This window comes from Carex rostrata, chromosome 4 (genome assembly GCF_964058835.1).
Source record: "Carex rostrata chromosome 4, lpCarRost1.2, whole genome shotgun sequence".
Classification (NCBI taxonomy): domain Eukaryota; kingdom Viridiplantae; phylum Streptophyta; class Magnoliopsida; order Poales; family Cyperaceae; genus Carex; species Carex rostrata.
Genome location: NC_135921.1, coordinates 7,986,948 through 8,014,284, shown reverse-complemented (window position 1 = coordinate 8,014,284; position 27,337 = coordinate 7,986,948). Strand labels below are relative to the sequence as shown.

At 34.4% G+C, this 27,337-nt stretch overlaps 1 protein-coding gene across 1 annotated transcript; it reads right to left on the bottom strand.

Moving 5' to 3' along the window:
• Nucleotides 1-14,326: 14,326 nt before the first annotated feature.
• LOC144553019 (patatin-like protein 2) lies at nt 14,327-17,158 on the bottom strand. Its single transcript, XM_078301088.1, has 6 exons — nt 16,957-17,158; nt 16,400-16,581; nt 15,822-16,008; nt 15,510-15,671; nt 14,788-15,090; nt 14,327-14,689 (listed from the first exon to the last, which is right to left on the bottom strand). Exons 1-6 carry the CDS (start codon nt 17,080-17,082, stop codon nt 14,456-14,458), a joined length of 1,194 nt encoding a protein of 397 aa, XP_078157214.1. The 5' UTR covers nt 17,083-17,158; the 3' UTR covers nt 14,327-14,455.
• Nucleotides 17,159-27,337: the final 10,179 nt, after the last annotated feature.

Here is a 27,337-nt window from a genome sequence, read left to right as displayed (position 1 = left end):
CTAAAAAATAAACCACTCTGATTTATGTTGGTTTCTTTAATGCAATCTACTTTATTTCTGGGAGGTTGTTAACTCTACCAATGTAAATAATTAAGAGTAAGGCTACGGTGCTATGGGTTGCATAGAGGGCTACGGTGCTACGGCTCAATATTTGAGTTTTCAAAATTCTAACGGTCGATCCGAACTGTTCATCTTGTTTTCCATATTAATATCTGTTTGGAGATCAAATTTTACATTTTTAGAAATTTTTTACTATTTTAAAAATAGAAAATAAAATATCTAAATGGTGCAGAATTTTTTAGATTAAGTGATTTTCTACTTATCTAAAAAAATAGTAAAAAAATTTAAAAAAATGTAAAATTTGGTCTGCAAATACATAATAATATGGAGAACAAGATGAACAGTTCGGATCGACCGTTAGTGTTGACACAAAAGTATGTACAAAGTTTCAGTACAGCAAGCTGTACATTTTAACCTTGACTAACTCTTGATTTAGACTGCAAGTGCACAATCCTATCGTTTGTATTGTCAGGTATCGATCCAAGGGACGGTTCAGGTATCAACCAGATTCTACTTAAAGTAGCTAAAAACTAGAAGTTTGAAAGGTTGGTTTTGGTAATTATGTTTCCTAAGTTGAATTGCAATAATTAAATAACATAAAGTAAAGTTTGGTTTTAAATCAATAATAAAAGGCGTTTCCAGGGTTTCAGACTCATCTAAGTTCTGCCTCTCAATCTCTGATACGGGTCGTACAGCTTCCTGTCCGAGTCGTATCAGTTAATACGGGTCGTACAGCTTCCTGTCCGACCCGTACTGACTTCGAGTTAATGCACCAGATACAATTTCTTTGTGTTGTTCATTTGTGTAGGGTTTTACTGACCAGACCTAATGTTCCTAAACCTTAACCGTCGTATTTTGGTTCATTAACTTGGTATGGAATTGCAATATCTGCCCTCGTCGGGTTCTAGACCTCAACTGTCGTATGTTGGTCCGAATTACCTAGTTGCTTGTTTGGTATACTAAAGGTAACCACTTATCCGTCGATAAGAGGAAATGTTCACCTTTCGACTACTACTTGGTTTGACCTTTCAGGTCACTAATCCTACCTCATGTACTTAGTTTGGTCGAAAGATTATAAGGGTTGTAATGCACTACAGACGTGATCATTCATCTATTGGCAAACCCATAATAATCAAACAATTTCTACTAAGCAATTAAAATCAAACACAAATTTCAACACAAAATTTCCAATATCCAAAATGCAAAACAAAACATTCGATTACATCTTAACCCTAGAAACAAAGAAAACTATTCTAGCATAGTTCTAAAACAAATAAAACAGATGAGATAAAGAAAAGTCATGATAAAACCCAAAGAAGAAGAAGATCCGTTGAAAACTCGCGTCTTTCGCTTCTCAACTTCGTCTCCAAGCTTAGCCGCCAATCCAAAAACCTAGGTATGTGTTCTCTGCCCCAGAATTCGCTCTCAGGTGCAAGAATTCCCGTTTATAAGCTTTTCTGGCCGACCTTCCTTCATTAGACCTTGTTTCTAAATTCTGGATCTGTTTCCGGATGTGTCTAGTACGACCCGGACAGGATCCTGTCCAACCCGTACAAACTTTTGCTCAGATTGTAGATCTTCTTGCAGGCTTTCCAAAAAGTGGTCATACACTCAAAACGGAGTTACGAGTCAAAAGTTGTGACTGTTTTAAGTTCGGATACTAAAATTTCAGCAGAAATGTTGTCCGACCCGGACAGAATGTTCAGAAAACATATTTTCTTCCCATTTTCGCCCGTTTCCTGCAATATAAGAATAAAAGTGCAGCAGTACCATATTCTATAGATATTTAATGGAATAAAGATGGTTTCACTATTTTGGACACAGGTTTTGGTACAGAATTCGGTCGGAAATATAGATATAATAGTGTGATATCAGTTAGGATTTTGAAAACTCAAATATTAAGACGTAGCACCGTAGCCCTCTATGCAACCCATATCACGGTAGCCGAATTTTTTATTTATATCCAAAAAATAAATCAAATTGCAAAAAATAACCACTTCGGCGTTGAATTTTGAAAACTACCCAATCCAGTTATCCAGTAACCGGATTTTTTTTCCAGTTACCCAATTCCCGGATTAGTGAGATGGGTCCGGTTATTGGATAACCAGAAATGTGAAATGGGTCCGGTTATTGGTTAACCAGAAATGAGCAAAATGTTTGGTATGGTATATGTCCGGTTAATGGTGCACGGGTTTGTTTTTTTTTTTTTTTTAAAACAGAAATTTTTATTTTTTTATTTTTTTGAATTAAAATATTATAAATGTTGAATATATTTCTTTGAAAATAGATGGAATACAATATAATTTGATTTATTAGAAAGACTGCAACAAATAACCCGGATCAATATTTTTCTGATCGGATTTTTCGCGACTGTAAGAAAAATTAATATATTTTTTTATGTGTTATTGGAAAAAAATAAAAATGATTAGATTCCGAGTTATTGATCCCGGTTCAAAAGTCATTTCTAGGTAATCTAGAAAATATTATGATCTTTCTAGTACATTTAATTTATTAAAAGTTGTATCTATTTTGAAAATTATTTTTGAATAACAATCATTAAATAAATTAAAGTTTTTATTTTTTTTTCAAAATAGATACAACTTTTAATAAATTAAATGTACAAGAAATATCATAATATTTTCTAGATTATCTAGAAGTGACTTTTGAACCGGGATCAATAACTCGGAATCTAAGCATTTTTATTTTTTTTCCAATAACACATAAAGAAATATATTAATTTTTTTTACAACCGCGAAAAATCTGACCAGAAAAATATGTTACTCTTAGGGGCACCTCTAATTGCTCAAAAACTGAAATTAAATTGCAATTGAAAGTAAAGAGATGAGTTTAGAGAAATTTGACACGCGGGATGATAACGGAGTTCGGCAAAACAAAGGCCTACGTCTCCGGGGCTTCGCAACCTTGTGAGGTGCGCCTTCCTATTACCCAATACGAAAGGATTACAACTTGTGAACCGTTGAGCCCTTACACACCAAGCGGGAAGTCAAACGGCCAACTCAAAGAGGTGAGAACAAGGTCTCGATTATCTAGGAACACAAGAGAAACACTCAATAGCTTACTCTAACCTAATCTATAGCTAGATTGGTGAAGTAGGTTGAGGTTGCTTGAGGGATTTTGAAGTTATAGGCTCTCACAACAATGGTGGATTCTAAGCTCTCAGAAAATCACTTTTGAAATAATTAGGGTCGGCTCAGGTGCTTTTGAAAGTGATCCCCTCAATCTATTTATAGTGGCAGCTCAAAAATGAGCTGTTTGATATAAAACGTTACCAACGTTTTATAAAACGTTACCAACGTTTTATTCAAATGCGATTTAGGGTTTTAATTCTCTGACAGCTTAATAAAACGTTGCTCAACGTTTTATAAAACGTTACAACGTTTTATAAACGTTATAACGTTTTCTAAACGTTCCAACGTTTCTAGTTTATACTGAACACCTGTTCTTCAGTTGTTCTGAGCCTGTTAAACGTTACAACGTTTCATAACCGTTATAACGTTTGTAAAACGTTACAACGTTTTATAAAACGTTCTAACGTTATAACTTGGTTTTCTTTTGATATTTTTGAAGCTTCTGATCATTATAAAACGTTACCAACGTTTTGTAAACGTTCATAACGTTTTATCCCACTTTGATCAACCTCACACATACTTTATCAATCTTTTGAATTTACATTTTATATTCTTGATAAAAGTCTTCGTGATTTCTTCAGTCCAAGCATATTTCATCGCAGTTCTTTCTCTTCTTGGACCTATATGTTCTTAAAATAGAAGAAATCGTAAAATTCAATAATTGTATGTTTTTGCAAATTAGTCAAATAGACGTAAAAGATTATTGTACGAACAACAATCTCCCCCTTTTGGCGATTTGCAAAAACATACAATGTGAGTAAGTGCATAAATCGAAAATTTTCAGAAATTAGTTAATCCAGTTTTGATTTTGCATTTCAATCCATTTGTACCAATTTCTCCCCCTTTTGGAAATCGACGAAAGGGTTGAAAATTAGCACTAATTTAAAGTGCTCCCCCTCAAATTATGCACTCCCCCTCAATTTAGTAATATAGCAACAATAATTTACAAACAAAAATAAAGTTGAGGGCATAACTTTTACATGCAAAACAATTCAATTTCAATTCACCATATCAAGTTGTATATATCCATGTGCATAGCTCATGCATATACAACATTTCAACTCATGCAATCCAAGTAATTCAATAAAACTTGTCAAGGCGCCAAGATATCCAATTTTTTGCAATTTTGCAAAGTAGCCCCTTACAAGTTAGCAATTCATACACCATTTTTAAGATATCAATATCTCATACATATCTACACCAAATTTCAAATACCACAATTCAATCAAATCATGCAATTCAATCAATTTAAACTAGTTGAAATTCACCAATTTAACAATTCAAAATATTTCAAAACAACAATTGAACTAACATAACAAAACAACAATTCAACTAACATAACCTAAATCAAAGCAATTCAAACAATTCAAATTAAACATGCAATCAACAAACAATTCATGCAAATAACACACAATTTAAGTTATCAAAAAATACGATTTATTCGTCATTCATGGGGTCGTTTGGTTCTTCGGCCATTTCTTCTTGACTTTCAACTGGGATGTCTTCTTCTTCATCATCCAGGTCTTTTTCCTCAACCAGACGCTCACGTGCTCGTGCCGGGCTTCCAGAGGGACCATATTGCTTGATAAAGCGATTGGAGAGGCTTGATTGTGCTTCATCAAGCGTATTGAGAGCTCGAGCATGTGCTCGCAGTTGTTGCCTTATCTTCATTTGCCCCTTTTCAAGCATGTCGAACCTCCTATTCATGGCTTGATGATTCTGTTGAATCTCAAGACGTTGGTTGTGCATTTGTTGACAAAGCCACATCATTTGTGCTTCTTGACCTTCTGGAGGGACAAACGCACCAGCTTGTGGCACAAATTGTGGTTGAGGTGGAGGTTGAGCCGGTGCAACTTGTTCTTCCGGATCCCAGTATTGATTGGGTAGTGCCTCTTGATGGTTTATCCATTGGTTGATGGCTCTTGCATCGGGTTCATAGCGCCTCAGACCCGATTCTGAATGACCATAGACCCACCCGATTCTTGTCAGGTGGTCAACCAAATTTGTCGGGAAGGATACTTCTGCATCTTCAGGTAGTTGGATACCGTTGAGACAGATGATTTTGTGAATGAGGTGGGCATAAGGCAGAGAGTGGACCGAGGTTGTAAATGCACCATTAATGTGACGAAGAAAGAAGTAGGGTATATTAATCCTCTTTTCATCCATTTGAATGAGATGACGAAGAAAGTACATGGGTCCCCACTCAAGATTGGTTTTGATTGTGGCTTTGGGCATAAGGATGTTGTTGATGAAGAGAAAGAGCAATCGATGTAGAGATGGAAGGTGAGAAGCATAGATTTTAGCCCCGGATATGTAGTTGCGGTCAAACCATTTCTTATAGTCAAGTGAAGTTCCATCGGCATAAAGAGGCCAACTTCTCAAGGGGTAGGTTTCCTCCCCGTCATTCTCAACCCCAAGCCATTGTGCCACAGTATCCAGAGATAGGACAATTTCTTTCCCGCCTACCCAAGAGATGATCCTGAAGGGTTCATCACTAGTTTGGATGTTTGCATAGAACGTGCGGGTAAGAAGGTCATTGTAGGGTTCATAACAAGTGACAATAGGTTCCCATCCCCAATGATTCACATAAGCAATTATCTTGTCATCCTCGGGTTGGGAGAAGGTAACCGCGGCTTTGTTAAACCAGTAGCAATCGGTTATTTTCCTATTCATAAAAGAACCCACATAATTCTCATAGGCCACAATATCCCGGAATAGGTATCTATTTGACCGGTGAATGTTCCAATTTGGTTCCAAATTCCCCCCACTTCCTTGACCAACCTCCGAGTCCACACGTCTTTTCTTACTACCCTTAGGCACTGCATCTTTCTTTGGAGCCATTAGATTAGGGTTAAAGAGAAAGTTTACCGATTGAGAGGTGAAGTGCTAAACCGAGAAGAGGAGAGCCCTAGAAGTGCAGTGGTGAAGCCGGATCGTCAATCCAACGGTCGGATCGCCGGATTTGCTCCTAGGGTTTTGGCTAGGGTTTTGGAGAGAGAGAGATTGAGAGAGGGAAAGGAGATTTGGAGAAGAGAATTGAGTAGTGAGAAGAGAGGAGAAGAGAAATCAAGAAGAATTTCTTGATTTGGTGAAGTAGATGGCTAGAATGGGTAGAGAGAGAGAGAGAGTCGGAGTAGAGGAAGAAGGAGAGGTTTGAAGGAAGAAAGAAAGAATAGAGAGGAAGGGACGGGTTTGGAGGCTTTAAAACCATTTTTCGCTATAAAACGTTACCAACGTTTATCAAACGTTACCAACGTTTGTTTAAAATACATTGTTTTTACCTAAAACGTTATAACGTTTGTGTAACGTTTGTCCAACGTTTTTGTGAAGCTTTCGGACTTTTTGAAGTCTCATAAAACGTTACCAACGTTTGGAAAACGTTACAACGTTTTCACTTGTAATTTTTGCACTTTTGGTCCCTTGTCAGACAAACGTTGCAACGTTTGTATAAACGTTGTGACGTTTTGAAAGCGTTGGAACGTTTGTGTAACGTTTGTCCAACGTTTTTGTGAAGCTTTCAGACTTTTTGAAGTCTAATAAAACGTTACCAACGTTTTCAAAACGTTTACAACGTTTATATTGTAATTTGTCAATATTTTGGCTAAGTATTGGAAGTGAAAACGTTTATAACGTTTATAAAACGTTATGTAACGTTTTTATAATGCTTTCGGACTTTTTGAAGTTTCACAAAACGTTAGGAACGTTTTCAGAAACGTTATAACGTTTTGTTTCTTTAAAACACTCCTTAAATGACCTATTTTGATTGCAAATAATAATTTTGAAATAAGTTATGAATATGACTATTCTCTAAGTTCAAGCATGCCTAATTTAAATCTCAATTCATTGTGTTGTTGTGTATTTAGGGGTTTTGTGAATATATCGGCAATTTGTTCTTTGGTGTCGATATGTATGAGTTCAATTTCACCTTTTTCTATATGATCCCTAATAAAATGATGCCTTATCTCTATGTGCTTGGTTCTAGAATGAAGGACCGGATTTTTGGATATCATAATGGCACTAGTATTGTCACACATAATTGGTACGTTGCGGAAGCGAATTTCATAATCATTTAGGGATTGAATCATCCAAAGAATTTGTGTGCAACAACTACCGGCCGCTACATACTCGGCTTCCGTTGTGGAAAGGGCAACCGAGGTTTGTTTGCGACTTGACCAAGATACAAGTGAACCACCAAGAAATTGGCATGTACCACTTGTGCTTTTTCTATCCATACGGTCTCCGGCAAAATCGGTATCGGCATATCCTATCAAGTCTAAATCCGATTGTTTGCCATACCATAATACCAAATTTAAACTACCCTTGACATATTTAAGAATTCTTTTAACGGCTTTCAAGTGCAATTCTTTGGGATTTGCTTGATACCTAGCACATAGACATACCGCAAACATTATATCGGGTCTACTAGCAGTTAAATAGAGTAGGCTACCTATCATAGCTCGGTATTGAGTGATGTCCACCGATGTGTCATTTGGATCCGAGTCAAGATTTGCATTCGTAGCCATTGGAGTTTTGCTTGTATTGCTTTCGGTCATCCCAAATTTCTTGATCAATTCCTTCGCATACTTGGTTTGGCTCACAAATGTGCCATCCATGAGTTGCTTGATTTGAAGCCCCAAGAAGAAGTTCAATTCACCCATCATGCTCATCTCAAATTCACTACTCATAAGAGAAGAAAATTCCTCGGCAAGTGCCGCATTAGGTGAACCAAAAATTATGTCATCTACATAGATTTGCACCACCAAAAGTGATCCATCTCTTTTCTTAGTGAAAAGAGTTGTATCATTATTGCCTCTAATGAATTCATTGTCAATTAGAAAGGAACTTAATCTACCATACCATGCCCTAGGGGCTTGTTTGAGTCCATAGAGAGCTTTGGTGAGTCTATATACATGATTAGAAAATGTTGGATCAACAAAGCCTTGAGGTTGATTAACATACACCTCCTCATCTATGAATCCATTCAAAAATGCACTTTTAACATCCATTTGAAATAGTTTGAAATTTTTGTTTGAGGCATATGCTAAAAGCATTCTAATGGATTCAAGACGAGCTACAGGTGCAAAGGTTTCTTCAAAGTCAATACCCTCTTGTTGTTTGTACCCTTGAGCTACCAACCTAGCTTTGTTGCGAATTACATTTCCATCTTCATCCTTTTTATTTCTAAAGACCCATTTGGTTCCAATAATCATTCTATCATTTGGCTTAGGTACAAGTTCCCAAACTTTGTTCCTTTCAAATTGAGCAAGTTCATCTTGCATGACACAAATCCAATTTGGGTCTATATTTGCATCTTTAAAATTTTTAGGTTCTATATGAGATACAAATGCACAATGACCAATCATTTGATTTAATTCGGATCTTGTTTTAACTCTTTCCCTAGGATCACCAATTACATTAGAAAGAGGATGAGAAGATACTTCCCTTAGGTCTTGAGGAATTTGATACTCAATTCGTGAAGGTTGCATCTCTTCGGTTTGCATTCCTTCAACTATTTGATCCGTTTCGATAATGTTGGTTGCATCCATTTCGGGTTGAGTTTGCTCGGGTTGATCCTCAATTGTATCGGTTCTTGTCTCAATTTCATCTTGATCAAGAATTGGCACTTCAACACCTACAATCTCAATACCTTTCTCGACCTTTTGATTAGCATTTTCATCAAATTTAACATGCACGGATTCAATTACAATTCTTTGAGATGGAATGTAAATTCTATAGGCTTTACTTGAATTTGAATATCCTACAAACATTCCCTCAATAGATTTAGAATCAAATTTAGTTACTTTGGGAGATTCATCAAGAACAAAGCATTTTGAACCAAATACTCTAAAATGAGATATCTTAGGCTTGTACCCTTTCCATAGCTCATAAGGTGTTTTATTCAATATGATCCTTATGCTTACGCGATTTACCACGTAGCATGCCGTATTTACCGCTTCGGCCCACAAGTGTTTGGGTAAGGAGTATTCATTTAGCATGGTTCGGGCAAGCTCAACTAAGGTTCGGTTCTTCCTCTCAACTACCCCATTTTGTTGAGGTGTGCGAGGAGCTGAATACTCATGTTTGTATCCCCTTTTAGAGCAAAGTTGATCAAATTTTGCATTTTCAAATTCCCCCCCATGGTCGCTTCTAATCCTAATGATTTTTGACCCCTTTTCATTTTCAACACGTTTGCAAAATTCAATGAAGTTGCTAATTGCATCATCCTTGTGTTGTAGGAATAAAACCCAAGTAAAGCGACTATAGTCATCTACAATTACATATGCATATTTCTTTTTGGCCAAACTTGGTACACTAATTGGTCCGAATAAATCCATATGTAACAATTGCAAAGGTTGATCGGTTGAAACCATGTCTTTGGATTTAAAACTACTCTTGGTTTGTTTACCTTGAACACATGCATCACATAATCCTTTAAGTTCTAATTTATGTGTTGGTAAACCACGCACAAGGTCTAGTTTGATCAATTTCTTAATGGTATCTATTGAAACATGACCTAACCTACGATGCCATAACCATGATCCACTAGATACGGCACTTAGACAAGTTTCACCGGAATCAAAATGAGTAAAATACAAGTAATACACATTTTTCTTTCGTTTACCCAAATAGATTAGAGCATCATCCGAAGATCTAACTAAGTGACAAGCATTAGCATCAAATTTGGCATAGTATCCCGAATCACATAACTTACTTACACTAAGTAAGTTATAGTATAATCCATCAACTAGATATACATTGGATATGGTCAAGTGTTGGTTACCAATTGAGCCTATACCAATAATAGAGCTCTTCCTTTGATTGTTTCCAAAGGTAACCGTACCTCCATCATATGGTTCTAAGAATTTAAAGTTTGATTTGTCACCGGTCATATGGTGTGAGCATCCACTATCAATGATCCAAGCACTTTCCTTTTGAGATGAAATCAAACACACCTACAAAGTATATATTAGTTATTATTGAGTTAGTAACTAACATATACCTTGCTTTTAATCTCCCCCTTTGTATTTGGCAATTTTAAAACTTTTAGGGGAGATTAAGTGTGAACCTAAGATAGAATAGATTTAGGAACCCAAACAACATTATGTTTGTTGTTTACATTCCTAAATCCACATTCTAAGGAAGTGTGGCCAAATTTACAACAATAGTTGCATATTGTAGTCGATTGCTTAAGTGTAGTAGAACCTTGTTTGAGAATGGATTGGTACTTCACTTCACATACACTACTCTTATTACTATCATGTGACCTATTTGCAACTTTGAATGCAACACTTTTGATTTTGTTAGAATTAAATCTATTGTGATGTTGGGGAACATCTCTAGCTACACCATTTCTTTGAGTTTGGTTTTGTAAAGCATTTTTATTTTTAAGTTCATAAAACCATCCATCGGGTCCTTTGAAATAAGTTTTGTTTGACCCCTTTGGATTAAACATGTTCTTATCACTATTTTGAAAAGTATTTTTGTTCTTGAAATTTCTTTTATTATACTTATATCTAAATGCATAATTAGGTGACTTTTTATCTTGATTAGCATTTGAGGCATGAGAGGACTTCAATTTGGATGACTCCTTGTTCAAGGGAGTCAAACCATTTTTGGTAAAGAATTGATAATTTGAATATTGTTCACAATTAAACTTTAGCTTTTCATTTGGAATACTTGAAGTTTGAGAATGTTCCCCTTTTTCTTTAGGGCTTAGCATGTGATTAGATTTAAGTGAGGATTTACCCTTCTCAAATCCAAGACCAACTCTATCATTTTTATAATAGGATTGATCATTTATCAATTTGCTCACATAGTAGGGATCTAGACTAGTGACTTTTGATAATTCACTAGGAGATTTCAATGCCCGAATTTCGGTTTCCAAAGTTTGAACTTTAACTTTTAAAATGCCTATTTCACCTAAGTGAGATACTTTTAATTTTTTATTTTCAAGTTCTAGCATGTCATTTTTTGCAATTAATTTTTGGATAATACCTTCCTTCTCAACCAAGGTTCTATTTGACTCATCAAGGAGTGATTTCAACCTAGATTCATTATCATAGTGCATTAGAATTTCACTATTGAAAGTGCTTGCATCATTGGTATCTAACCGATTCATATTCAAGTCATTATTGGTCTCATTTGTGATGATACAATTTTCAATATCAATTTCACCACTATATTCTTCACCACCTTCATTTACAAATTCAAGTTCGGTCTCATAACCATCAAGACTAAGAGTTGAATGTACCTCACTAGCAAAGTTTGTTGAGGTGTTGACTCATTCATCTCCCTTCTTGGCATTCCTTGATTTAACAAGCTCCATGAGAAAGTTGATGGTTGTTTCATCGGTGATGTTCTTGCTAGCTATAATTGAGTCTATGTCAATCTTTGAGGAATCTTCATCTACACTTGCCATCAATGCAAGGTTGATCTCTTCTTCATTATCCGATTCCGTGTCGGATTGTTCCGTCTCACTATCCGAGAACAAGGCTTGCAAAGCTTTGGCCTTCTTCTTCTTATACCCGTCATACTTTTGTCTTGGTTTTCTATCTTGTTGTGTTTCGCCATCCGTGTTCTTCAATTGTGGAAATAGCTTGAAACATGTTTGAATGGAATGCCCTTCTCTATGGCATGCGAAACACATTACCCTTTTGTTCTTCTCTTCTCGTTCCTTGTTGTATTTTCTTTCAAAATCAAGCATTCCTTGAAACATCTTGGATAAGAGAAGAGCATCCTTGGATGTTTCATGATCAATTTTGTTGATAAATTGATCATTTGAGAGACGGGTGTTTGAGGAGCTTGGAAAGTTTCGGTTTTGTGCCGGAAAAGCTACGGTTTTGGACTTTGAGCTTTGCTTCAAATCACCGGATTGTCGAAGTTTTTCTTCAAAACTCCTAAAATGAGCATAGAGGTCATCCGGTGTGAATGTGTCGTGCGTGCCTTGGATTGCCTCTAGAGCACTCACCAACCCGGACCATTTATCCCTCATGAGCATCACCCTCAATAGCTTTCCTACAAGTTTATTGTTAGAAAGTGGTTCTCCCAATTCGGTAAACTCATTTTGGATATGCATAAGTCTATTATACATATCCTCAATGCTTTCACCATCTTCAACCTTAAAGGTTTCAAATTTTGCTTCTAAACCGGTTATTTTGGTTCGTTTGATTTGGGTATTCCCTTCATACCGGTTTACAAGAGCATCCCACATTTCTTTCGCACTTGATGCACTACCAAAGAGTGAGGTTACCAATTCACTAACCAAATTGAATATGGCATTGGTTGCTAGATCATTGTCTTTCTTGGTTTGTTTGGAAACGATGGTCTCAATTTTGGCATCGGTTGAACCCTCGGTAGCTACACTTGTGTATGTTGGTGTATACCCTTGTTCAACCACATACCATACCTCAAGGATATTCAAGTAATTGATCATGGTTTTCTTCCAATGCATGAAATTTTTGGTAGTAGTACCAAAAATTAGGGGTTCTTTCACGGATCTATAAGGTGTCATTTGTCAAGTTGATCTAATCTCCAATTAAGTGTGTCTTAATTCGAGTAACTTGCTCTGATACCACTTTGTTACTCTTAGGGGCACCTCTAATTGCTCAAAAACTGAAATTAAATTGCAATTGAAAGTAAAGAGATGAGTTTAGAGAAATTTGACACGCGGGGTGATAACGGAGTTCGGCAAAACAAAGGCCTACGTCTCCGGGGCTTCGCAACCTTGTGAGGTGCGCCTTCCTATTACCCAATACGAAAGGATTACAACTTGTGAACCGTTGAGCCCTTACACACCAAGCGGGAAGTCAAACGGCCAACTCAAAGAGGTGAGAACAAGGTCTCGATTATCTAGGAACACAAGAGAAACACTCAATAGCTTACTCTAACCTAATCTATAGCTAGATTGGTGAAGTAGGTTGAGGTTGCTTGAGGAATTTTGAAGTTATAGGCTCTCACAACAATGGTGGATTCTAAGCTCTCAGAAAATCACTTTTGAAATAATTAGGGTCGGCTCAGGTGCTTTTGAAAGTGATCCCCTCAATCTATTTATAGTGGCAGCTCAAAAATGAGCTGTTTGATATAAAACGTTACCAACGTTTTATAAAACGTTACCAACGTTTTATAAAACGTTACCAACGTTTTATTCAAATGCGATTTAGGGTTTTAATTCTCTGACAGCTTAGTAAACGTTGCACAACGTTTTATAAAACGTTACAACGTTTTATAAACGTTATAACGTTTTCTAAACGTTCCAACGTTTCTAGTTTATACTGAACACCTGTTCTTCAGTTGTTCTGAGCCTGTTAAACGTTACAACGTTTCATAACCGTTATAACGTTTGTAAAACGTTACAACGTTTTATAAAACGTTCTAACGTTATAACTTGGTTTTCTTTTGATATTTTTGAAGCTTCTGATCATTATAAAACGTTACCAACGTTTTGTAAACGTTCATAACGTTTTATCCCACTTTGATCAACCTCACACATACTTTATCAATCTTTTGAATTTACATTTTATATTCTTGATAAAAGTCTTCGTGATTTCTTCAGTCCAAGCATATTTCATCGCAGTTCTTTCTCTTCTTGGACCTATATGTTCTTAAAATAGAAGAAATCGTAAAATTCAATAATTGTATGTTTTTGCAAATTAGTCAAATAGACGTAAAAGATTATTGTACGAACAACAAAATATTGATCCGGGTTATTTGTTGCAGTCTTTCTAATAAATCAAATTATATTGTATTTCATCTATTTTCAAAGAAATATATTCAACATTTCTAATATTTTAATACAAAAAATAAAAATAAAAAAATTTACGTTTAAAAAAAAAAAAAAAAAAACAAAACCAGTGCACCATTAACCGGACATATAGCATACCAATTTTGCTCATTTCCGGTTAACCAATAACCAGACCCATTTCACATTTCCGGAAATTGGATAACTGGAAAAAAAAATCCGGTTACTGGATAACCGGATTGGGTAGATTTCGAAATTCAATGCCGAAGTAGTTATTTTTTGTAATTTGATTTATTTTTGGATATAAATAAAAAAATCGGTCACGGCAGCCTTACTCAATAATTAATGCCTTTGAAAGCGTACAGAAACAAACATATATAAATTCATAAAACAGTATACTCGAAATATCCAAATACAACTGTCATCTTAATTTAGAGCATAAACACACGCATAAATATGAAAGGAACAACTGAATCACAGCAAGAAAATAACTAAAGCCCCTTAATAATTACATGTTCATTTTGGCCATCCTTTGCTTTCTCTCGTCCGACAATTTCTTCGCAAATTTCTTAAGTGCTTCTTCATTTGTTTCATTATAGTCAGCTGCCTGGTATATCCCCGTCGTAACATCGACTTCAGCCACTCGCGACTTCAAGAGATCATTCCCAACCTTGATTAAATCTTGCAAATTCTTTGGAGTTGAGTTGTCTACAGATGCAGTGTCACCCATCAATGCATCCGTCTTTAAAAATGAAACCAGAATATATATATCATGTCAGATTCTTGCCTTCAGAAACTCCTATATATTTATCATTTGGATTAAAAATAGATAGTACGTACCTGTATGCGTAGGTAATTTGCATAAGAGTTAAGTGTTTCAAAGAATACAGATAAGTTTGCATCAACAAGAGCAGAGCTTGCATGAAAAAAGACGTCGATCAAGGGGGTCATTCCCTTGTTGAACAGCCATTCAAGTGCACCCCATTTGGCACTGTCCTTTGCATTGTACATACCCTCCTGCTTAGCATTGCCTGTACCAATCGAGATGACTAGGAACTTGCCGTAATCCTTGGGTGTGATGTTAGCAAAGTCGGGGTTTTTCATGAAGATTTGTTGTGTAATATGAGAGATTGCTACCACCGTCTGTAGTAGTGTATTAGAAGCTTAATTAATAAGTACTGAATTAATTTGAAACAATTGATTTTGCTAGTAATATATAAATAACGATATGAAAGCTCTAACAGTTGCATAAGTCAGGTCAATCTCCCTTAAGATGAAATTAAATAGAACAATTTTGAGTTATCAAAATTAACTCCATCTTAATTATGTGAATGTAACGCAAATTAAACGTCTGATAAGCCCATTAAGGCCATGTTCTTCTGTTCTTAATCATTAAATATGTTCGATGAAATGTTTGAGTACCTTTTTTGTGGTAAAGTGTTTCACAATTATAGCTGTAAGATTAAGTTCCAGAGGTGTGTTAAGTTGCATATACAGAGAGTGCCTGAGAAAGTTGTATTGTTGAGAAAATTGAATTGAATAGTGCATGCATGTTTACTGACAGGATTATTAGCAGCTACACCACCATCAATAAGATTATAATCTTGAGTATTCCCCTGAGGATCCTTTGTCTGGAAGTAGTGTCCTGGAAGAACTGTCGGTGCTGCAGAAGTACCAATACACACATCTGATAGGAGCGCATTCTTCAAAGGTGTTTTCTTTCCCTGTACGTACACAACGTATATATTAATTTGGATATTAATCAGGTACTGTACTTCTTTTACTGTTTGGATTAGACAGTAATTTGGCTTATCACGAGTCAATTTGGATCAATCTGAGATATGGAAAGGAAAACAATGAATTAAGACACTCACATCGATGGTTGTGAAGATGACTGGTTCGAGATCCTTGATGTCAAATGTCGGGATTACTAAGTTGGTCAACGTTTCACTTATTTTTGTTTCCTTCAATAGTTCTTTTATTATTTTGTGCAAAAAAGTGCCATCATATTTTGGTCCCTTGATTGTGGTGAACAGATTTTCTGCTTTAGCAAATAAACCCCTGCATGATGAAAAAAAGAAACAAGCATGATATTTTGTGTGCTTGTATTGAAGATATTGCCTTGAATTAATACCTTGTGGGAAACTAGTATATCTATTATATTATTCAAGTATGGAACGCCAAATTAGATTAGGAAGAGGTTCCCTCACAGTTTGAATACTTTAGCAAATATTGCATAGCTTAATAATCATATATTAAAAAAGAAACAGAGTTTTTCTTTGACTTGCACCTATATATGCGCAGTGAAAATTCAGTTCAAACTTAATTTCAAACATTTTCCAACCTAATGGTACCCTGCTATCAATCATGACTGATCCATTTTATTAGACTATGAAATAAAGTAGTACTAACAATTTCAAAGTTTCATAAACCATGCAAATTATGAACATACATATTTTGATGAAAAATGGAAGGGCCATTATCGACATAAAATTTGACAATTTCTTTTGCAGTGAAAAAGGGACGATTTTCCTTGTTAGGGGCTGTCAACATTGTGGCGATCAAACCTCCGGTACTTGTGCCAGTTATAACATCAAAGTAATCGGCTAGCCTTGCATCTGGTCCATCCAGCACCTGCATATGTGACAAGTTGCATTATTTGAATGAAGCCATATAATGTCGATTCCAGACAGTTAGTTATGTACTGACAATTCCAGACATTTATCTTAAATAGAAAATTTGCACTAGAATACAAGAAGATCGCTCTAGCTTAGATTAAAAAATATGGTAGTACTTTACTCCCACCCTAAAAGCAACGGGTGAAAGTAGCACCCAACAATTAGTAAGTCAGAGATGTATTCACTATCCTTGGTTGTTCATGAACACTTTTACAGTACATATTCATATTATTGACTCGAGAAAAAGAATAAGCTTTTACACTAACAGAACCAAAACAAACATTCTGGTAATTGATATCCAATGAACTGGGTTTCAGTAGTGATTATATACCTGGAACTGAGATTCAAGATAGTCAAGAATAGTGCCTGGAATAAGTCCTCTTATGCCGCCTCCATCAATGCTTAGTACTGTGACTGTATTCCCCATACAAGGTGGTGGCATACTGGAGTCCTCCATATTATTTTGTTTTAGAGAAAGAAAGAGAATTTAGTTCCTGAGAAATTGTTTCTCCAAATTTTGTTGTGTCTGGTTGATGCTTTATGTCTTCACTTTTGAATGGCATTTATAGATCAAATAGTTGAACAGTCATTAGGGATGCAGCTGTAAACAATGTATTTTGAAAGTTTAATAATTGGTTAGTCGTTTTTCTTTATTCAAGTCATCCTGTTATTCCGGCCAAACCTGCAAAAGAAAATCCTGCCTTAGATAAAATTGTAGTATACTTAAATAAAACAATTAGCTAGTATTCTTTCAAAAAAATAAAAAAAACAATTAGTCAAGTGGCCTTCACATAATGTGAGCACATCCATACTTTCATGATATAATTGTCCCAAATTGTATTAATTATAATAACTGGAGCACAATAAAAATGTTTGTGTGTGCACAGTGAAGATGACAAATGTAGAACAACACTCGTGGACAGCGGCGAAACTATTTGTAAGGGGTTTTTTCCTAACGTATTTTCTGTACTTTAATTTCAGGCTCAAATGTATTGAGCGTTTTTTTCCTTTTCATTCATTTCATCAGAACAATTTACCCGGTAACAAATCTGTGGAATATAAAATGCGGCAAGTTTTCTTCAAAAAAAAAAATGATTTTGATAGGATTAGTTATATATATATGTCAACGGCATAAACATCATTTTGCACGGGGGAAAGCGGCAATTGGGCATTAAGATTTATTTAGTTTGTGCTGTACTCAACAATTATTATCTCAAAGTCTCAATGCTTTTAAAATGGCAATAAAACCCACCAACTGGGTTTAGTGGCATTATTTAAATATGTCCAGCTATTATATGGACATTGACTGCGGACATATGCTTATCTATATTAATGCAATGTTATCCTCAACAATTTAATTTATCTTTGATATATTGTCCTTGAACAATGAATATAATTTTAAATTATTTTTTCCTCAAAGAATTTAGTACATATAACATAATATTAGTTTTCTGAAAGTAAGATAGGGGATCAAAACGTTGATTGTCGTGTGCACGACGCGATGAAGCACAAGAACCCGTAAATTGAACACAGAAAACAAGCAATCAAATCAATTTCTAATATTCAAGCTTGCTGATACAACAGTACTGACGGTAAGCCAATTACAATATAATTCGCTAAACTTGTATCAGTGACGATAAGCCAAGTTTGACATAGAACTAATTATAAATTACAATATAATTAATTCGCTAAACTTGACTCCACAGAACGCATCCATATTTGTAGTAATATTCAGTCTATTTGATCAAATATTGGGTCGAATATTCTTATTCAGTTGTAATTTGAATATGCGGTTTAGAGTGTATTAACAGTGATAAAAATACCGGTTTAGAGTCTATTAACAGTGGTTTATACTATATATTACCGGTTTCGAGTATATTAACAATGATAAAATTACCATTTTATAATATATTAACAGTGATTTATACCACATATTAACGTATACTTGTTTATATATATATATATATATATAGAGTGAGTCTATGGTACTATGCATATCACGGGTTGTTACCGTTCTACGGCTCTATATTCGAGTTTTCAAATTCTAACGGTCGATCCGAACCGTTCATCTTGTTCTCCATATTAATATGTGTTTGGAGACCAAATTTTACATTTTTTTTAAATTCTTTTAATATTTTTTTAGATATTTAGAAAATCACTTGATCTGAAAATCCTGGACCATCCAAAAACAGTGATTTTCAATAAATCTAAAAAAATAGTAAAAAAATTCCTAAAAATGTAAAATTTGGTCGCCAAACACATATTAATATGGAGAACAAGATGAACGGTTCGGATCGACCGTTAGGATTTGAAAACTTGAATATAGAGCCGTAGTACGGTGCCAAATCGTAATATGCATAGTACCATAGACTCACTCTATATATATATATATATAGTGGCTAATATGTTTTCGGTAGCATATGGACCGAAGTACTACCGGTCCAAATTCGATTTTTCAAAATCCAAATGGTCGATCTGAACCGTTCATCTTGTTCTCCATATTAATATGTGCTTGGAGACCAAATTTTACATTTTTCTGAATTTTTTTACTATTTATTATGTATTTTACAAAATTGTTGATCCAACGGTGGCTTAACAGTAAAATCAGCAGCCACCGTTGGATCAACAATTTTGTAAAATACTTAATAAATAGTAAAAAAATTCAGAAAAATGTAAAATTTGGAGAACAAGATGAACGGTTCAGATCGATTGTTTAGATTTTGAAAAATTGAATTTGGACCGGTGGCACTTCGGTCCATATGCTACCGAAAGCATATTAACCACTATATATATATATATATATATGTGAGGAGGACTCAAATGCTCCAAGAATTTATGCCCCAATTTTTTTCCCAAAATCTGAACCGCACTCTAATTTTGAGATTAGCAGTTCAGATTATCTTCATCTGAAACTTCTCTTTTTTTTTAAAAAAACCTCCATCTGAAACTTCTCATTTCGAAATAAAGGTGTGCTTTCTCCATTTTTCTCTCTCTCCACTTGTCACATTTGCTGCTGTTCTCCAGTTCCTTCAGAAAATGATTGATCATGTCTCTTCATCTCTTCCTCCGTGATATACAGTAACAAACTCTCTCTCTCCCCTCTCACCAACGACTATGAGGTACTCAAAGAGAAACTTCTCTTCTGAAAATGAGAAAATTGCATGTATTACCAGGCACATCAAACATTAAAAATAAGAAAAAAAAATCAATAACAATCATCCGAAAATGGAAGTTGCAAATGAATTGTAAAGATTAATGAACAACTGGGAGGTGCTCCCGGGTACTTCTAATACTGAACTAGTGCATTTACTTGGTGAAGGGCTTGACGGTGGTGGCAACGGCCATGAAGACAATTCTTTGTTCTTAGGATAAAATAATAACTTGCGAGTGAGGAGATCTGGACAGTGAAACCGAGGGGTCAGGAGAGGTGAGAGGGGAGCGTAATAGGTGTCGAGCGAACAGGAGGGGCGAGCGGAGGCCTGCCTCGGGGTTTTGATCGAAATCGTAAGGGGTTGGAGGAAAAGAAGCGATTCAGAGAGAGAGAAAAAGGTGTCAGGGGCAAACTGGAGCCTCTAATCCAGCGTTCTCTTTTGCACTACTGAAGAGCTACCGTTATAACTACGTTTTACCGACAGCGTTAGATATGTTAAGTGTTTATGGTACTTAAGACAGTGGAATTTTAGAATTTTGACAAGAAATATATCAAAGAAACATCTTATGCGACTGAAATTAAACCAAAATCAAAATTTCAATTTAATAAGCATCATACTTTTTTTTTTCTCGTCTCTAAACAAGAAAGAAAGGTCTTTGAGATGTAGAGTTGAAGATCATTCACCTCTTTGTAGATGTTAATGGTGGTTGATTTCTTGCAACGCATTGCACTAAGTTGAGACAACAAAGTAGAAGTCCTCCATGGTATCCACTCATAAATTAATTAGAAACTAAAGTGTCATTTTGCTAAAGAGTAGTAATTTGTTCACTTCTTAATCCCTATCTTTCGAAAGAACTAGATCTTGAGTTTAGGTTTTGTGAGTTCTCAACACATAAGATGAATGAATTGATTACCCTAGGTAGTAGGGAACTCTTTAAATAGCCATTATGTTGTTTACAAGAAGTTCCATATGTCCTAGATGTTATTCTCACAATTTCCTTGATCAACAAGTTTCATAAACAACTGATTCCGATTGACAAAACTTTTATGCGGATCTGTATGCGATTGGTGAGAAACGCATGCGATCGGTCCAAGTTATGATTTTTACATCAAATTGTAGATCTTCTCACAAACTTTTCAAAAAAGTAGTAGAACATTGAAAATGAAGTTACAGTTGATGAGCTACGTCCATTTTAAGTTATGTTCACAAAAATCGTGGTAAAATACATATCTCTTTGCAACTCAAACTCATTTTCTGTGGCTCACAAAGGTTTCATTTATTTGATCTTTTTTGATATTTGGATTTTATTAAACCATTTAATTAAATCCAAAATATCATATAATTGTTCTTATAATTATTTATCTTATGTTTCAATAGAGAAACCAATTTATTAGTCATGTCCTACATGACAAATAAATCAATGAGCATTTTTAATTAATTACATATTGGTTTGATCCTGTAAGATCTATGTCATTTAGCAATGGAATTCGAAACTCTTTTCGATTATATAAATTATAAGTGACACCTAGCAATATGCATTGTAATTATCCAAAAATGTAATGCTAAATATGAGAGATAATCTAATTGAAGATTTTAGTTTATAAGAATATAATCGATTAAAAGACCACAACAAAATCAATTAAAAATATTTTGTTTAATTATTTGTTATCGATTTCCTTTTTAAAAATTTAGGATCATGATAACAATCCCCGCAGGTCTATCCCCACATTTATCCCCGCAAATACTGCCAAAAAAAATATGGGGGGACCGCTCAATCATTAATGAGCGTTTAAAAAATTGCGGGTATTTAACTTGAAGCATCAAAGTATTTACATTTAATTTGTCAGGTATTAAACCCTCTGCAATGATCTCTATTTATGAAAGAATAAATCAATCCATTAATTGTCCCCGCACAAAATTTTCTTTTTTTTTTGAATCGTCCCCGCACAACTGGGGACCATTAAACATTGGGGGACCGCTCAATCATTAATGAGCATTTAAAAAACTGTTAGTATTTAACTTCAAGAATCAAAGTATTTAACTTGAATTTGTCAGGTATTAAGCCCTATGCAATGATCTCTATTTATAAAAGAATAAATCAATCCTTTAATTGTCCCCGCACAAAATTTCTTTTTTTTTTTGAATCGTCCCCGCACAACTGGAGACCATTAAATAAACAATCTCCTCACCCGATGATAAATACTCTGAGACATAATGATAAATATTTTATGTTACATGGGTAAATACTTTACATTATATGGATAAATACTTTATGTTACATGGATAAATACTTCTAATGCATACTTGCAACTTTCAGTAAAACATCAATGATAAATACCCTCATGCATAATGAAAAATACTTTATGTTATATGGATAAATACTTTGTATTACATAGATAAATACTTCTCAGACATAATTGCAACTTACAGTAAAACATCAATGATAAGTACTCTCAGACATAATGATAAATACTCTATGTTACATGAATAAATACTCTATGTTACAAGGGTAAATATTTCTCAGAAATAATGATAAATAATTTTTTGAATATCAATTAACAGATAAGCATTTATTAACGGGGATTGTTATTAGATAACAGTATAATTAATGCGGAGATTGTTTTTAAAGGAATAATTAATGCGGGAATTGTTATTAGAGGAAGGTATAATTAATGCGGGGATTGGTATTAAATGATAGTCTAATTTAATGCGGGGATAAAAGGAAACTTTTAGTGAAATTAGTGGGGATATATGGCAGTTAAGGAAGAGAGAGAGTGCGGGAAAAATGGGGGGATGGGAGTGGGGGGTTCCTTATAATTATTCAAAAATTTAATCTGTTTGAAAACATTTTAATAAGAGTTTCTATTAAACAGCCACTACTACAAAAATGGTCATTGTACACTGCACATTGTACACGGATTTGATAATTTTACTTAAAAACCGTGGGGAAATTGTAATTTTTTGGAAGCCCGAAATATCTGTGGGATCTCTACACGGATGTTTATTAAAGAATCAGTGTAGAAAGCCTTGAGAGAGCTACACGGACGTTTATTAGGAACTGTACACGGATTATTATTTAAATAATAGTGTAGAAAGCTTTAAGAGAGCTACACGGATATTTATTAAAGAACCGTGTAGAAAGGTAAGAATTGTACACGGATGTTTGTTTAAATAGTAGTGTAGAAAACTTGAGAGAGCAACACGGACGTTTAATAAAGAGCCGTGTAGAAAGGTGAAAATTGTACACGGTTTTTTGTTTAAATAACAGTATAGAAAGCCTTGAGAGAGCTACACGGATTTTTAAGTAAAAAATCCGTGTAGAAAGGTTATTCTAGGGTTTTGGTTATATAAAAGACCTCCTTCTAGCAGCGCCGTTTTGATCAATTAATACTCTCTCTCTCTCTCCTTCCAGAAGTGTCATTCTGATTTCTGTGCACAAAGAGCTAGGATCTGAGATCTTTGAAGTTAATTTGTATTTCTCCTCTCTATCTTGGTAAGCTTAGTCATGTATATATATATATTTCTCTTTTCTGTTACTAGCTTATTATTGCTTATTTAGGTCAATTATTAATTAATGCATGCATGCTTGATTTGTTAAGATAATGTAAATAATTAGTGTAATGTGGACCATTTTTTGAAAGTGAGAAGTAAAGGAAACGCCTAAGGTCTCCATCATCAGATCTGAGAAAAACCGTTGAAGATCAGTACTAACGCTTCCGCCTAAAGATGTCTGCACTTCAGAACTGTAAGATTTAAATTACTTTGCTATTTTATTTTGAATTTACAGATTCTGGATTGCTTGTGTTTTTTTAATTGCAAAACACGTCATGAATTATTAAGACTATCATTTGGTGTCAGAGCCATCGTAAATTCATATAAGATGCAATAATTTTTTTTTACAAAATTGATTTTCAATGGTTCTTATAAAAGCTAGACAGATTCAACTAATTTTATATATAAATATTTTCTTATAATTTTGGATGAAAATTTTAAAGGAGAATTTTTATTCCCTATTATGTATGAACATATATGTTGATCAATGGATTCTTATTGGAGATGCAATATGTTGGAGACCTTCAACCAAGAGGCATCATGTCATGGATCACATGGGAGCTCCTTTTTTGATATGTTGGATCTAATACGCCTTAGTTTGTATGAAATTTCGGTCCAAACTAGATCATAACCAAGAGTTTTGGCAATTTGAGCCCAACTTGACGAATTTTGGGCCAAAGCTTGATCATGTGATTACTAAGTGGTAAGGATATAACTTTTATACAAACATTGTATTGGATCCTGAGGAGTATATGTTATGTTTTATCACATGAGATTGCATGTACAAAAGGCTTTGTATATATATGTTGCATGAATTGTAATCTTCTACCTTTTCTTGTTACTAACTAATACCAAATTATAATTGTAGTATGGACCAAAGCAAAAGTGTTACATCAAGGAGCAAATTGACGATGTCAGATGTATGTGGACAAGGCAGTTTCAATTTAAATTTTGTAATGCTCAATATGGATTTGTATAATTTTATATAATTTAGTGTACATAAATTATTTATACTGTTATATAGTTTTGGAATTATGAGTTTAAAAGACCTATGTTTAATGTTTCTCTGTTTTGGAATTCTAATTTTAAATGGCTAACAAAATTGGAAGCTAGCCACAAAAAAATGGGGAAAAAAGAACAATTCTACATGGACATTTAACTAAAGTCCGTGTAGAAAGGTATTTAAACATTAAAAAAAATTGAAAAAAAAATAATTCTACACGGACATTTAACTAAAGTCCGTGTAGAAAGGTATTTAAACATATAAAAAAAAATAAGAGAGCTACACGGACATTTAGCTAAATATCCGTGTAGAAAGAGTAATTGTACACGGACATTTAGCTAAATGTCCGTGTAGAAAGGTATTTAAACATATAAAAAAAATAAGAGAGCTACACGGACATTTAGCTAAATATCCGTGTAGAAAGAGTAATCGTACATGGACATTTAGCTAAATGTCTGCGTAGAAAGAGTAATCATACACGGCTGTTTATGTAAATATCCGTGTAGCTCGGTTATTTTGAGAGCGACGCTGGCAAGCGTTTGTACACGGTTGTTTATGTAATAATCCGTGTAGCTCTCGATAATCGCACACGGGTAAATATCCGTGTGTAAATATTCAGGGATTTCTAAACCCTCACATTTCACACGGTAGGAAATCCGTGTAGCTCTCCTATTTATGTCCGTGTACAATCACTTATTCTGTAGTAGTTTCATATATATATTCTTTCGTCAAAATAACTAACCAGAAATTTGAAATGGTAACGACCTCTCTTAACCGCCGCCCTTAGTGCAATCAAGCAACGCTCCCACTCTCGCCCCATCCTATTAATCCCGCTCTCTCTATTTAATTTGGTTACAAACCGCTTAAGCATTTCGACACATCTCATTCTCTCTCCTCTTTTCGTCAAATTTAAGATTTAACTCTATACCAGTACCACTTGGATGAAATAACGTGTATCAAACATAGGGCAATTCCGTGGCAATCATCCATTGTGCAACTTCAAAATTTCACGGTTCAGTTTAATTTATGGGATTCTTCACATCCACCGAAGGACTCCCCAAAACCTCTTCTCTTATTCGTTTGAAAATGCTTCATCAAGGTAACCCGAAATCATAAATTAATTATTGATGATGATTACTTGTCCGGATGAATTTTATTTAACGGAGTAGACAATTAGTATTAATAGAATAATAAAAAAAAAGGTCTGTACATATATGATTCTACTTTTTATCTCCCTAGCATGTTAATTACAATATCATTACACTAAAGCATAAATAAGCCCAGGAGTAAATAATATTTAGTTAATAATACTATTAACCATACATAAATTAATCTAGATTGTAACTTAGTTAAGATTATTCTTTTGATTCGATAGCCTTTTCTTAATTTTCCTCTCTTTGCTTGCTACTCTCATATTTTATCATTAGTTAACGCTTCTTGTGTTGTTCATATTTCTATTTTTACATCTGTTGAACATATATATCTTCTTAATATTATTATACCTTGTAAATAATATTGTGTTTATTTTGTTTCAAACGTTTATAAATGTCTATCTTAACTCTCAGCTATTTTATATTTATACTTTACCATCTCAGTCATTGAATCTATGTTGAAGTATGATAAAATAAAAATAAAGGGTAAATTTCGCCATAGGTCACTAAACTTTGTTATTTGTCACGAATTGGTCACTCAAGTTTGATTTGTCCATTTTTAGTCACTCAACTTTATTATTTGTCCTAATCAAATCCCTCTATACTTTTCCATCCAAAATGCTAACGGAATATGCTCATTATGTTAATATTTTGGATGGAATGAGTATATTCCATTAATATATTGGACGGAATGAGAATATTTCGTTAAGATTTTGGATAGTATAGAGTGACTTGAGTGGAACAAATAACAGAGTTGAGTGACTAAAAAAGGACAAATCAAACTTGAGTGACCAATTCGAGACAAATAACAAAGTTTAGTGACCTCAAGCAAAATTTACCCAAAAATAAAATATCCAATTCTAGAAACACTGTTGTCCTTAATTTCCCAACAAATTAATAGACAAGTTCGCTCAAGTGTGATTACTTTCTTAACTAGTGTATATTATTTATGTAATCAAGTTTACACCCGGCTAAGCTCTTTATATAAGTCATGTATTGTAATTTGAAAATGTATTATTGTATATTTATCTTCTCCTCCTGCAGTTGTTTTAAAGAAATCATATTAATTATTACTAAATAACTATATTTAAGGACGTAGTTAAATAAAGTTATGATGCATTAATTATATAATATTCCTTTCTGATTTACAACCAACATTTGATTTCGTTTCTGGTTATGCTTAGGAAATAAATTAGATTGCAATCTATACATATATATATTCAACTATTTAATTGTACTTTTACTTCTTAGTTTTAAACGAATGTTCAAGTAGATAAATGACTAAAGAATATTAATATTATAAACAAGTGTTGTCAAGCGATGTTAATTAGAGTCATGTTTGCGTAATTAGGTTCAAATTCTGAAGTGTTAGAAGAGTGAAGAACGAATAGAAATCTACTACAATAACAGGTACAGATTTCCTGGACATTGTCAAATTGTTATTTACCGTTTTGTTTGTATTTATTTATTTATGGAATTATTCATGTTGAATCAAACGATCCCCTTGGCTTTGTTTATAATACTAGGATATGATTATTCGTTTGATCAACAGATTTATAGGATGTGTTGTGTTGAGTATGATTCGTGTGTGATTAATGAAACGAATATGGAATGTAAAGGAAAGGGGCCAATATGCGTTGAACACATGTTGAAATGTATACATTAGGTCTAGTGTCCGACTGGACCCCTCGTTAACGTGGCGTTGGTTGGACTTCCCGTCACGGGTCAATGTCTTGCGGTGGTTCGAGTCCCCGTTGAGTGAGACAGTTGAACTAGTAGTGGTTCGAGTCCCCCTAGTGAGACACCAATAGCTGGGGTGGTTCGAGTCCCCCTGGTGAGGTGAAGAAGATCTAG